Source organism: Mustela nivalis (genome assembly GCF_964662115.1).
Source record: "Mustela nivalis genome assembly, chromosome: 13".
Taxonomy (NCBI): domain Eukaryota; kingdom Metazoa; phylum Chordata; class Mammalia; order Carnivora; family Mustelidae; genus Mustela; species Mustela nivalis.
This window is the reverse complement of record NC_139032.1, coordinates 44,624,246-44,638,145: the sequence shown is the minus strand read 5'-3', so window position 1 is coordinate 44,638,145 and position 13,900 is coordinate 44,624,246. Positions and strand designations below refer to the sequence as shown.

Genomic DNA, 13,900 nt, shown 5'->3' with positions numbered 1-13,900 from the left:
ATGCATAGAACTGGTATGCTTTCTAACTCAAATATTTGACAGAATTCACCAAGCCCTTATATTTTTTGCTTCTTCACCTTTTGGTAGTTTATGGTGACATGTTTGGGCAGTATTTTGGTTGTCTGTTCCTCCATCTAGATTAAGTGTCGTGAGAGCATTGTCCCTGTCTCCAGTATTCAGTCCAGTGGCCAGCTTGACTAGCCAGGGGACTGGAGTAGGCTTGCTCGTGATGCTTCTTGTAACCGTCCCTCAGAATAATACACCGCTTGAAGTATAACTAATGAGGAGTTGTACTGGTCCTGCAAACGTGCTTAAAGATGACCTTGAGAAAAGCATGTACTAGCAGCAGGCCTCTGGTGGAGGGGATGATTCAAGTCATGGAAACCAAGCAGCTGGGAGCGCCCAGCTGGCTCCAGGTGGAACACCACCTTTTTTCACTTTTTTGTGGTCTCCCCGACCTCAGAGGAAGCCTCCTCCTAAGGTAATCCCTTTAAGTGCTCTTGCTCAACTACAAATCCCTGCTGCTGGACCGGACACACCTTACTCCTCTTCTTGTTTAACCTTGTTTACCTCTAAAACTTGTGACCGACATATGACTCACATTCCTTCTAGTTTACCTACTAAAAATATGACTATTCTATAACCTTCTTTTCTTCTCTTTTGTTGCTCTCTTGTATCTAATAAATATGGGACCGAGGAGTTGTTCGGGGTGACAGTCCTTCCAGCTGTCATCCCCGGCTCCCTCTCTCTTACAGCTGACTTGTTTGTGCCTCATTCTTCTCCCGTGCACCGTTAGGAAAGCGGCAGTTTCTGGTCATTGTCAGTGGAGTGACTAAGCAGTGGAGAGGTGGAGGTTTGTGTGTTACAATGGGCTAGTCTTCTGTTGGTGCCAGAAATTTAGTAACCCTAAATATTTAAGGGTGATGAAAAGACAATGTTTTACTAAAGCACTGTGCATTCAGAGGACTGACCATGGAATTTTTTTTTTTTCTTTCAGAGAGAGTGAGTGAGCATGGGCTTGGAGGGGCAGAGGGAGAGAGAGAATACTAAGCAGGCTCCACACCCAGCATGGAGCCCAACACAGGGTTTGATCTCACAGCCCTAAGATCACAGCCTGAGCCAAAATCCAGAGTTGGGTGCTTAACTGATGGAACCACCCAGGTGCCCCCTAACCATATGTTTTTAATATTTTATTTATTTATTTGTCAGAGAGAGAGAGAGAGAGAGCACACAAGCAAGCAGAGGAAAGAGAGAAGCAGGCTCCCTGCCGAGCCAGGAGCCCGATGCTGAACTTGATCCCAGGACCCTGGGATCATAACCTGAGCTAAAGACAGAGGCTTCACTAATTGAACCACCCAGGTGTCCCAACCAATCATATGTTTTTATTTTATTATTTTTAAAAATATTTATTTATTTATTTATTTGACAGAGAGAGATTGCAAGTAGTCAGGCAGGCAGGCAGAGAGAGAGGAGGAAGCAGGCTCCCTGCTGAGCAGAGAGCCCAACTCGGGGCTTCATCCCAGGACCCTGAGATCATGACCTGAGCTGAAGGTAGAGGCTTTAATCCACTGAGCCACCCAGGCGCCCCAATCATACGTTTTTAAACAGTGTTCTAAAACAAAACAAAACAAAACAAAACAAAACAAAACAAAACAACAAAACAAAACAGTGTTCTACAAAGAGTAGATTTTCAGATGATATACAGCAATGAGTTTGGGGTTGGGTGAGTTAGTTATAAGGCTATAGAATAAAAATCGTGTAGCTTCACTGTTAATTTTAAAGAAAGATTGTGGGGAAATAGTAAATAAAAATGGTCCTATTAAGAAGCAAATGTAAGGGGCGCCTGGGTGGCTCAGTGGGTTAAAGCCTCTGTCTTTGGCTCAGGTCATGATCTCAGGGTCCTGGGATCAAGCCCCAGCAGGCTCTCTGCTCAATGGGGAGCCTACTTCCCTGCCTTCTCTCTGCCTGCCTCTCTGCCTACTTGTGATCTCTCTCTGTCAAATAAAGAAAAAATTAAAAAAAAAAAAAAGAAGCTAATGTAAAATTTCAGAGTGAGAGTGAGAGCACACAAATGAGGGAGTAGCAGAGGGAGAGAGAGAAGCAAGTTTCCTGCTGAGCAAGGAGCCCAGTGTGGGACCCAATTCCAGGACCCTGGGATCATGACCTGAGCCAAAGGCAGACACTTAAAGGACTAAGCCACCTGGGTGTCCACCTCCCCCCATTAATTCTTTTACTTCATCCTTTTCTTGGGTGGAAATGTTTGAAAAGAAAGACCTAGGTGAGTCTGAATCCTAGTTCCAGAACTTACCAGCTGTGTGATCCTGATTCACCCCCTTGCTTCAGCGTTTCGATTCATAATATAATAGATTTTGTCAGTTTTAGAGAACTTGCAGGAAGGGATGCAGAAGTATTTAGTGGATAGCAAGTGACAGTAAATTCTTCCCAAGCAAGGGATTATTGAAACAGGGCTAGGGAGGTGTTTAGATGGGCAGGGTGGAGTTGGCAAGAACAAACACGGCATGGGCAGCAAGTGTAGAAAGTGGGGCAGGTTGTCCTGTCGCACACCAGCTCTATGGAAGTCTTGTGTTAAGGCTATATTAGCCACATGACCTCCATCTTTCAAAATCTCTGCTCTTTTGAAGGCAGGGTTGCGGGAAGTTGGGAGTACTACGGGTTGTTGACAAGATCTGTCCACAAGGGTGGTCTGCATGGGAGGTGGTTCTCATTAAAGTCTGGGGGCATGAATGGGGCATCCTCCTTCTGGAAGATTCATGGATAGTGTTTAGGCAGCTTTCAAGAGATGGCTGGTGTTCAGCAGTTTAGTTTCTCTGGAAGAATCGATTATGTGTTCTTCCCTGTCAATGGCAAGGGATGGCATGCAGGTTTTGCCTTGGCTTTCAAGAACTTCCACCTCTCCATCTGGTCTCCCCTCACCCCGGAAGGTTTCCATCTTTCCCTTTAGGACCCTGACTTCCTACTGGAAGGCAAGGAACAGCTTCATCGTTTACGGTTCTTAAGATCAGTAAGCTTTGCTCTCCTTTCAATCTACCTTTTTGACTTTCTAGATCTGGGTTGGCAAACTTTCTCTGTAAAAAGCCAGATGGTAAATATTTAGTTCTTTTGTGGTCCTGCAAGCAAGACCAGGAACATTTCTGCAAGTTTTTTTTTTTTTTTTTACAAACTTCAAAACTTTATTTATAGACACTGAAGTTTGAATTTTATGTTTTGTGGGTCATGTAGGAGTCTTAATTTTTCCAATCATTAAAAAATACAGGGGCACCTGGGTGGCTCAGTGGGTTAAAGCCTCTGCCTTCGGCTCAGGTCATGATCCCAGGGTTCTGGGATCAAGCCCCACATCAGGCTCTCTGCTCAGCGAGGAGCCTGCTTCCCCCTCTCTCTCTGCCTGCCTCTCTGCCTACTTGTGATCTCTGTCAAATAAATAATAAATAAAATCTTTAAAAAAATGCAAAAATCATTCTTAGCTTGCTAGCCATGCAGAAACAGATGGCCGCTGAATTTGGCCTGTAGACAATAGTATTCTGACCTCTGTTCTAGAGCCTAACGTGGAAGAAAGTAAATCCCCAAACTCGTCATATTAAATATCCCTCTGCTGTGGCGGCTCTGACTTAATCACTTACTCATTGGCTAAAACTAATGGGACAAGTTAGCAAACATGGGAAAGAGAAGCAACATAGGACTGTCCATTATTTTTTTTAAGATTTTATTTATTTGACAGAAAGAGAGAGACACAGCAAGAGAGGGAACACAAGCAGGGGGAATGGGAAAGGGAGAAGCAGGCTTCCCACCAAGTGGGGAGCCGGGTGCAGGGCTTGATCCCTGGATTCTAGGATCATGCCCTGAGCCGAAGGCAGACTTTTTTTTTTTTTTTAAGATTTTATTTATTTATTTGACAAACAGAGATCACAAGTAGGCAGAGAGGCAGGCAGAGAGAGAGGAAGGGAAGCAGGCTCTGGGCTGAGCAGAGAGCCAGACGCGGGGCTCGATCCCAGGATGCTGCATGACCTGAGCCGAAGGCAGAGACTTTAACCCACTGAACCACCCAGGGGCCTCTGAGCCAAAGGCAGATGTTTAACGACTGAGCGAGCCCCCAGGCATCCTAGGACTATTCATACTTGAAGCTCCTACTTCCCCTAAGTGGGAAGTGATGTCTGATCCCAAACATCTCACTGGAGCAGTGTCTCCTGAGCTTGCTTCACGATCAGAATCACCAGGCTTCCTGCTGGAACGGCAGTCCCAGACAAGAGATGGTGCTTAGCAGGAGTCTTCTGGGCAGGATCTGTACCGGTTCTTGGGACCAGGTGAGCCACATGCTGTGGGAGGGCTCCAAAGCTGTGCTTCTTAAAGGCTGGTCCCTGGCCCAGCAGCATCAGCAACTCTCAGGAACTTGCTTCGCATACAAATTCTCCACTCACCCCAGACCTACTGAATCAGAAATCCTGTGTGGGGGCTGGCAATCTGGCTTTTATTAAACCAGGTGATTCTGAAGGCTACACTTGACCTCTAAAATTGAGAACCACTGAGTCACTACTAGCCCTGAGAGAGGTGATTAAGTACCCCCTTAAGGGCTGAAGGCATAGGCACCTGCTTTGTTCTCAAGAGCACAAGGTCGATGGGTGGGTGGAGCCAAAGGTATTGATTTTTATAAGGAAGATCTGGAAATGGTATTTAAGGTCGGCCATGGGGAAGTCAAAGGAAACCTTTCTACAAGAAGGGGGCTGTTGTCATGGGTCCTAGAGATAGAAAAATGTTGCCCAATGACATGCCAGTGGAGTTTCAGTCCTTGTGCACACGTGATCATGGCCTTTGTGGACTCGCAGGTTTTCCAAAGACATCGTGACCTTCACCCTTCGATTTCTCTACAGTCCAAGGAAGGGACCTTTGTCTTGGGCCCCCCAGGTGAAGCTCTGGGAGCTTCCTGCCCTCACAAGCCGCCCTTGTGACATCACCGCCGCCCCAAGGTGCGGCTCCTGTCCCTGGCGACGGACGTCACAGAAGCCCCATGCATCCCCGGGCGGCTGGGCATCCTGGGCTCGCGCAGCTGCTCCAGGCGCGTGGCTGGAGCGTGCAGAGGCTGGGGCGGCGCCTGCAGGGGGAGGTCACCAGGGCTGGCGCGCAGTCCACGCTCACTGCTGCTCTGGTGGAAGGCCAGCTCCAGGAGGGGAGCAGACGACCGGCCTTTGCAGAAGGGCCACATCAGTTCGCTTTGAAGTAAACATTTGGGACATTGGCCAAGGCCCTCGAGACTCGGCACGCTCCCAGAGAGGAGGCTGGGGCCCAGGAGGCGGAGGTGGCTGCGGGGGATGCTCTGCGCGGACACCCGGGCCTCGGGATGGCCCCGCTGAAGAGGAAATGCATCTGTGACCTATGCACCTGCGGGTAAGAGAGCCGCGCCCTGGCCGAGGACCCAGGAGCCTGGGTTTTCAATCCCGAAACTTAGGCGGAGACTCTCCTTTGGGCTGAGAGGAAGTCCCAGGCTGGTGGAGTCGTCCACGTGCGGACACGTTCTGGGCCGCAGTTTTGTCAGCTAGCGTCAGTGCCGCCACGTTGATTCAGTCTGGGTGAACGTGTCTATCCTTGGGCCTTTAAATGTGTTCCTTCACCCAAAACCAAGCAGAGGTTGAACACCGGCCCAACGCCCAGTCTGTGCTCCTCGCCCTTGAGCCCAGGAAAGGTCCTTGATCTAAACGCTTGGCGGGGTTGGAAGGCACCGCTGTCGTCAGACTTGTTTTTGAAGGGGATAGGATGGGGGAAGGGGAGTCCTTCCACTGTAACAGGCTTCCTCTGAGTGAGAGATGATGGCTCCTGGATCAGAGAAGTGTAAGGTGTTTGTAAAACCGGTTTCCACGCTGGTGCAGAGCGGAGCAGGAAGAAGGAAAGAAAATGACTTTTGCACGCCTGTGCTGGCCAGTTGCCTTTAAGGACCAGCTCTGGGTAAAGTTCCACAAAGGCAGGTGGTCCCAGGGAGAAATGGTGGGTTTTCCTTAAAGTTCTGTGGCTGATTCCTTTCTCTCATGTCTCATGGGTTCTGACCTGCTCCTTCCGCTTCCCAGGACATCTGGGGAGTTGCTGGGCTTGGGGCACTCGGAGAGGCAGCCAATAGAAGGGTGGACCCTAGGGCCGGTTCTCCTGGTCTTGAAGCTAACCGTGGGATCTTGGGCAGGTGACTGAACTTCTCCAGGATTCTCTGGGGATTAAATGAGATTCGGTGGGTGAGTCTCCTGCTACGGGATTGTGCTTGATCAAGCTTGACATCTTTTTTTTTTTTTTAATTTTTTTTTTCCTTAAGATTTTATTTATTTGACAGAGATCACAAGCAGGCAGAGAGAGGGGGAAGCAGACTCCCCACTGAGCAGAGAGCCCAATGCAGGACTCGATCCCAGGACCTCGGGATCATGACTTGAGCTGAAGGCAGAGGCTTTAACCCCAGGCACCCCAAGCTTGACATCTTGAAATAGCCGAAAGTGCTCGCCCACTGCAGCGTGCTACCGGAGTGTGGGAGATGGCGCTGGTGGTAGGGAGAAGTGAAGGGAATGCCAGACACCAGGTTAGAAACCTTACGCATCTCTGTAGTGGTGAGATGGTCCCTTGAGTTTGGCTGCTCATGAGCATCACTTGTAGAGCTTTAAAACTCCCAGCTGCCCAGGCTGTTGAGCCGTTCTCCGTGAGGGTGGGCCCCACCGGCAGGCTTCAGGTGATTCTGATCGATTGCTGGGACTGGGAACCGCTGATCTAGGTCACATCCCTGCAGGGGACTTGCTCTGAAGCAGCGTTAGGTGGGACCAGAGCAGAAACTTAGCCGAGAGCTGCTGCTTTTGCACGGGACCGAGGCAAAAGCTCGTTGGTTCCCTCTCCTCTGGAGGCCCTTCGCATCACCCTCCAAAGATACTGGGTTCTTCCGGTAGGATTGTCGTTAGGATTTAATCTTCGCTGTTGTAGGAGAATTGCTTCTCCAGGTGTTCTCAATGACTCCGTGCCTCCTTCATCCCTGCAAGGGGGCTGTTCACCATCAGAGGCAGAGTCTGTCCTTGGTTTTCTTTGCTTCCTTCTCCGTCTTGTATCTGCCCTTCCACTTTATGGTTTCAGGCTGTGGTCTCTGGTTTGACTCCTACCTGTCACTCCTCCACTCTTCTGTCTTATTTCACTTCTCAAAGTGCTTGTTGACCTACCTGATGTCTCATCAACCTTCAGAGCTATCTCTCTTCCTTGCCCTAGCCTGGCCCTCCTCTAAATGCCTGTGTCCCTCCTCCTCCTGTGTGACCTTTTAAAGCCTTGTCTGGGTTGCACGTCTCCATTAACCCAGCCCTGTAGCTCCAATCTTGGTTCTAGTTATATGCCTGCATGTTTATCCCCACCCCTTTGGTCGCATATACCTGGAAAGCAAAGACCATGTTTTCTATTTTTTTTCCCATGTTTTCTATTTTTGTATGCTATATAAAACTAACACACTTTCTCCACTGGGTAGTGAAAACATAGCTTTTTGAATAACAAGATAGATTTATTTTTATTACTTTTTTTTGGTATTAAGGTGACATGCTGAAATGGATAAGGAAGGCAAAATTTACAGCTGTGCTGTCCAGTAGGGGAGTCACCAGACATGTGTGTAATTTCATCAAAATTAATTAAATAAAATGAAAAGTTCAGTTCCTCATTGCCCTAGGAGTACTCCAGTGCTCAGTAGCTATCTGTGTGTCGTGGCTACTCTAAAGGGGGTGTAGATGGGGGTCCTTTTCATCCTTGCAGAAAGTTCTGGGATAGCATGGATATGGAGCCTCATTATCCAGAAGTCCTCACCCTCCTCACCACCAGTTAAATCTGGGATGAAATGAGAAGAATTTTCTAGCTGTTCTCTAAGCTCTAGATGTCAATAATTTTTGGCTTTCCCTACTGAGGTTATGGGGGAGAAGTGATGAGAAATCAGGAGGAAGAGTATGGGTGAAGAAGAACTCGCCTTTTCAAGGAGAGAGCCCTTTAGGTGGGAGAGGGGAGATGGGTTTCTGACTGAGTTATCTGGTTTCTCTGGGCTTCTGTCTCGAATTCTTTAAGCCAGACTAATAGAAGTTCTTTACTCATCGGGAAACCCAAACCTTTCCCTCCCCTCTCCCATTCATCTTCCTCCTAAAGCTAGGTGTATGCAAGATTACTTGTCCTCTGAACTGCAATTTCTGAAGACTTAGTTCTTGTTAGCGGGGAGGCTTGGGATGCACAAGGAGCTGGAGAGGAAGGCTTCCTTCCTCCAGGAGCCACTCTGTCAGAGGCTCTGGGCACGGGCAGTGCTCTTGGAACAAGTTCTCACTCTTGGCCACAAGATGGCAGCCTTCTCCCAATCAACTGTCACTCCTCGTTAAACTGGAGACCAGCCTAAAGGAGAAACAAAGCTGTGGGGTTTTGGGTTTTCCTTTAATTTTTTTAAAGATGTTTTCTTTCTTTTAAAATTTTTAATTTTTTTAAATTATTATTTTTTAAAAATTTACAGACCGATACCACAAGTAGGCAGAGAGGCAGGCAGAGAGACAAAGGAAGAAGCAGGCTCCCCACTGAGCAGAGAGCCCGATATGGGCCCGATATGGGGCCCGATATGGGGCCCGACCCCAGGACCCCGGGATCATGACCTGAGCCGAATGCAGAGGCTTTAACTCACTGAGCCACCCAGGCACCCCACCATATTGTTTTCTAAAGTGAGCTATTAGATTGAAGGGCCCAGCAGAGCTCGGGAAGTGGTATACTTTGAGAAGTATAGATTGCTGGATTACAAAGTGATGGCCTTTCAAATACCTAAATGTAAGGATTCTAGCCACTGAACAAAAGTCTTAGTGAGCCTTGCTGGTTTTATGAAAGATCTATTTTACTGTATTGCGCTCAAGGCTCGGCACAATAGACTGATCAAAATTCGGCCATTGGGCTTATTACCATGAAATGTTATGTTCTCTTTTAAGTACAGCCTGTCCCAAATAAGATAAACTGTTCACCAGCTGAAGAGATACAGTAAAGTGAGCAGTTAAATATTTTCTCACCATCCTACAACTTTTAATTATCTGGACAACAAAGCTATATTGGGAACTTGAGTGTAGTGACCTTGCATTTGGATATGAGAGAATTTTATTTTCTTTTTCTTTCTTTTTTTAAAAAAGATTTTATTTATTTGACAAGCAGAGATCACAAGTAGGCAGAGAGGCAAGCAGAGAGAGAGGGGGAAGCAGGCTCCCCACTGAGCAGAGACCCCGATGCAGGGCTTGATCCCAGAACCCTGGGATCATGACCTGAGCCAAAGGCAGAGGCTTTAACCCACTGAGCCACCCAGGCGCCCTGAGAGAATAATATTTTCAATTACATCTGAAGATTGCCAGCATTTCACCATATGGGAAAAAATGCTGTTCTGCAATATACCACCTTACATTTATATAGTGTTTAAAAATTGTAAAAGCACTTTCTCATAAATTACTGTCTTCCTGGGGGGTTCTTCTGCATGGGGAGCATTGTTTAGTTTGGAAGTTTGACTCCTGATCTTAGCCTCTGTTCTTCCTGTAGATGCTTTTGGTTTACTGAGCTATTCTTTTCCCAAATTATTAAATTTGAAACTGGGGTTGGAGGGGTAGGCTGTGGATGAAGTGTTAAGTTCAGTTTTCAAGGTTGAAATTGAAAGGGATCTTAATGGCCACTAGCTCTTTTATTTTGCAGATAATGCAGTTGAAGGATTGAGATTAATTTTAATGCACAAGGGAGCATTTTGTTAAGCTTTGGACACAATTTAGGTCAATTAAATTTTATTCATCTAGCGTGTATCAGACACTAGATACTATACGTGATAGTCTGTGGTCTATTTTCAAGTCATACTGGGATTTTTTTTTTTTTTTTTAAAGACAGGGTGTGAGAGTGGAAGGGGATGAGGGACAGAGGGAGAAAGAGAATCTCAAGCAGGCTCCACACCCCACTCAGAGCCTGATGTAGGGCTCGATCTCACAACCCTGAAATCATGACCTGAGCTGAAACCAGGAGCTGGACACCCAACCGACTGAGCCACCCAGGGGCTCCTCACGCTGGGCTCTTTTTGATTACAGGTGGTAATATGAAGCTCCTTACAGTTGAGAAATCTTATCTGATAGTTAAAAAAAAAAGGTGTAATTCTTAAAGCTTTTTAGTCAAATAATATAAATAGCAAATCTCTCTCTTGAGATTAAAATGTAATAGCACTACTTTTTTCCTGAAATTCATGTTAGAAAAAAGAAAGTTAAGGGGTTGATGTAGCTTGCTTTTATATCTGATTATTTTATGGCCTGCCGTACACTACTTTAAAGACTTTGTGCAATCTTGCAGAAAATTCCAGGACTGGGTAATGTATCAGGAAATATTTATGTAGCGTTGGTAGTATGTGCAGCATTTCATAAAAAAGGTAGTCCCATAGAGGACTTGTGAGTTGTTGAAAAGGATGTGGATTTGGCCCTTTCACAGAGCTTGGGGAGGAAGGTGATCTCAGGGGCAGTCATGTATCTGCAACTTAAATCAGTTTTGTTAACCAGGGAGGAACTTGTTATTTTAATTTTGGAAAATATTTTCTTCACATTGATGGAAATTTCCTTAACCTTAGATTTTATTTTCTCAGAGTCTCTGTTACAAATTAAGAGGAAGGGAAAAAAAATCAAGGAATTGGTTTGATATTACATATTTCAAGAAGAATTCTTGTTTTTAATTTAAATAAAATTGATTTCATAAATTCTGATTAAGAAAAGAGGACAAAGAGCAGCTTTTGATAGGTGCTTGCTGGTGACTTTTTATCTTTGGCAGAACCCGGATAGAGGAACCAAGGGGGGAAGAAAAAACCCTTTTACTCTAACACCAAATTATTTTTATTATAGTATTTATGCACTTGGTGTGTTATATGCTCTTTAAAAATTATGGAATCTTTGTGATACCAGAATTAATGTTTAATTGTCCATATACACCTTTCATCTTACAAAAGGAGTATAATTATATATAATGAGGCAAATTTCAAATAGGAAATTAGAGCACAGCTTCATAGTAATCCACATTCCAGCAATGGAAACGATCTGCTCAGTTTTATAATCAACAAATGGATCTGTTTAGAGTTTTGAGTACCCTGCTCTAATTTTATCTGCTGTGGGCAGTTTTAGACCCCCTTCCCTTGATCGATGTTTTGGACTGACCTTTTGATTTACAGTTCATTCAGGAAGATGACCTGTTTTTCCTGGGGTTGGGGGAAGTAGCAAACTTCCAATGAATAAGACCAAGAAAATAACTAACGTAGGATTTCTGAGGTGGGAGAGCTCCCTTGGAGAAGAGGTAGTAGAGAAGACTGTAGGAAGGGGAGGTGACGTGCTTGGGCCATTGGGAAAGGGTTGCTTTGTTTCAAACCCTGGCTCTGCCTCTTTGAGCTTGTGCAGATGGTTGAACCTATCTGTTGAACAGGAATGATGATCATGCCTTTTTCTTAGAGTTGGGGTGAGGACTAGCAGGGAGGGGTGTGCATGCTGGCACTTACAAACTCTGAAGGAAAACTTTTGGGGTCAGGACTGTCTATACCAGCTGCACGGGCACGGTGGCATAGAGATGTGGATAGATCACATCCACGTTGAACACTTGGGTCTTGAGTGGCAGGTCCTGCCTCAAGCTCTGTGAACATCATGGCATTGGAGCTCTTAAATGTCAAAGAACACGACCTTAGGCAGCAAAGATAGCCCCTGACGGATTTGAGCAGGTGAATAACACAGATGAAGCCATTTCCCGAAAAGAGCAACATTCTTCCTCTCTGCTCCCTTGCCCCGTCTTGTTAAAATAAATATCCAATATCTCAAAGTCTGTTGTTGGGTTAAAACTCCCGAATGGATTTATAATTTGCCCATAGTTCCTTCCAGGTATCTTTGTTGCATTCTTGTCATTTTTCTTAACAAGTCACTGCTGGTTTACTATGAGGGGCTGCCAACTGCAGGAGTTAGCACAGGTCCTGAGCCAGACGACCTGGATTCAAATTCCAACCTTTGCACGCACGAGCGGTGTCACGTGGGACCACTCCACAGCAATGTCTTTTCCTCTGCAGTCTTCTCTGTAAAATGCAGATCCTAGAGTCTCTCGGAGGGTGGTTGTGAGGACTGAGTCAGTACTAAATACACAAATAGAACCATGCTCGGCAAAGCAGTAAGGCACAGACAAGTGTTACTAAATCCATATCAAGAGGGTGGACCATGTTCTGGGTAATGGGTCCTGGGAGGAGTGAACAAGCTCTCTGTGGGGGCAGAAACTCTAGGGAGGGGTATTCATTCTGTTTATTACCTAGCAGGCTGTGAAAAAAGCTCCGCAGAGAATTCAGACAGGGTGATGTGCTTAATATGCGCTTGGGGAATTTGATTAAATTTGGAGGCTGGAGATAGTCCCGATTTAATCTGCTCTGCACACAAGTGGAAAGGCCCTCTGCCTTCTCAGGGATGCCTGTATTTCAGTCAAGCAACGATTAGACTTCTCAAGTTCAGACCTTCACTTTAAGGTAGTTTCTAATTCAGTTTAGAGCTTCCAAGTCTGAAAAATCGTGAATTTGGTATTAAAGACCTTCTCACTGCCTAGCATATACTACCATTCATTTTATCATCTTCCTTTCTGGCTCCTTCAAAATAACTTCGAGAGGCACCTGGGTGGCTCAGTTGGTTGTGTGTCTGCCTTCAGCTCAGTTCATGATCCTGGGGTCTTGGGATCCAGTGTAATATGGGGCTCTTTGCTCAGCAGGGAGCCTACTTCTCTCTCTGCCTGCTGTTCCCCCAGCTTGTGTTCTCTCTGACAAATAAATTTTTTTTTAAGATTTTATTTATTTATTTGACAGAGAGGGAGAGATCACAGGTAGGCAGAGAGGCGCAGAGAGGCAGGCAGAGAGAGAATGGGAAACAGGCTTCCTGCTCAGCAGAGAGCTTGATGGGGGGCTCAATCCCAGGATCCTGAGATCATGACCTGAGCTGAAGGCAGAGGCTTAACCCACTGAGCCACCCAGGCACCCTGATAAATAAAATCTTAAAAAAAAAACACCCCAAAACAGAAACCTAAACAAAGTAACTTTGAACAATCTGGTCCTTCCCTCTTAAAGGTTGTCAAGTTAGCCACTTCCCAAATAGATCCACATATTTGCAATATCCAGAATATCCCAAAGCCCCTCATTCTAATGTTAACACATTGAGTTTGTAGTAGAAGGAAAAAGTTAAATTTCTGCCTGTGCCAGTTGGTTAACAGAAACACTGTTCTGTACCTGATTATTTTTAAAAAGTCAAGACGTTTCCTTTTCATTATCCATTTTTCTTTCTTTCAAGTAGGATGCATTTCAACCCTGTTCTTCAGATACAGAAAATCTGTAGAAAGTCTGAATAAGAGCTCAAAATGAAAGGCAGAAGATTAATTGACCAGCTTGTTCTTCTTTCCTGCTTCAAATGAGTAATGTCTGGGAAAGAACAGGGGACAATGAGTTAGAATGTTTGAAATCCAGTCCTGGTTTTGATTATTAGGTTTGTGATTTCATTCAGGTTCTTTATTTTTTTAATTTATTTTTAAAAGATTTTTATCCATTTATTTGACAGGGAGAGAGAGAGAGAGCACAAGCAGGGGGAACAGCAGAGAGAGAGGGAGAAGCAGGCTGAGAGCAGAGAGCAGAGAGTCCCACATGGGTCTCGATCCCAGAACCCTGGGATCATGACCCGAGCGGAAGGCAGACACTTAACTGACTGAGCCTCCCAGGTGTCTCTCATTCAGGTTCTTTAATGTCTCTGGGCTTTTCAAAATCAGTGATCCTCACTTGTCTTTTTTTGAAAAGCTATCCTGACTGGTATAAGGTGGTATCTTGTGGTTTTATTGATGTTTCTCTGATGATTAGTGACATTGAGCATTTTTTTCC

The 13,900-nt window shown here is 45.6% G+C and overlaps 1 protein-coding gene across 2 annotated transcripts in view; it reads left to right on the top strand.

Moving 5' to 3' along the window:
* Positions 1–4,993: 4,993 nt before the first annotated feature.
* The window catches only part of SAXO1 (stabilizer of axonemal microtubules 1), a 105,268-nt gene continuing 96,361 nt past the window's right edge, over positions 4,994–13,900 (top strand). Inside the window, exon 1 of one of the 2 annotated variants that reach the window (XM_082695360.1) lies at positions 4,994–5,397. In XM_082695360.1, the coding sequence (XP_082551486.1) occupies positions 5,351–5,397 (47 nt within the window). In that variant the 5' untranslated portion in view covers positions 4,994–5,350. Of the gene's footprint in view, positions 5,398–13,352; positions 13,444–13,900 lie in introns of those variants that run through there. The other variant, XM_082695361.1, reaches the window with a different exon arrangement.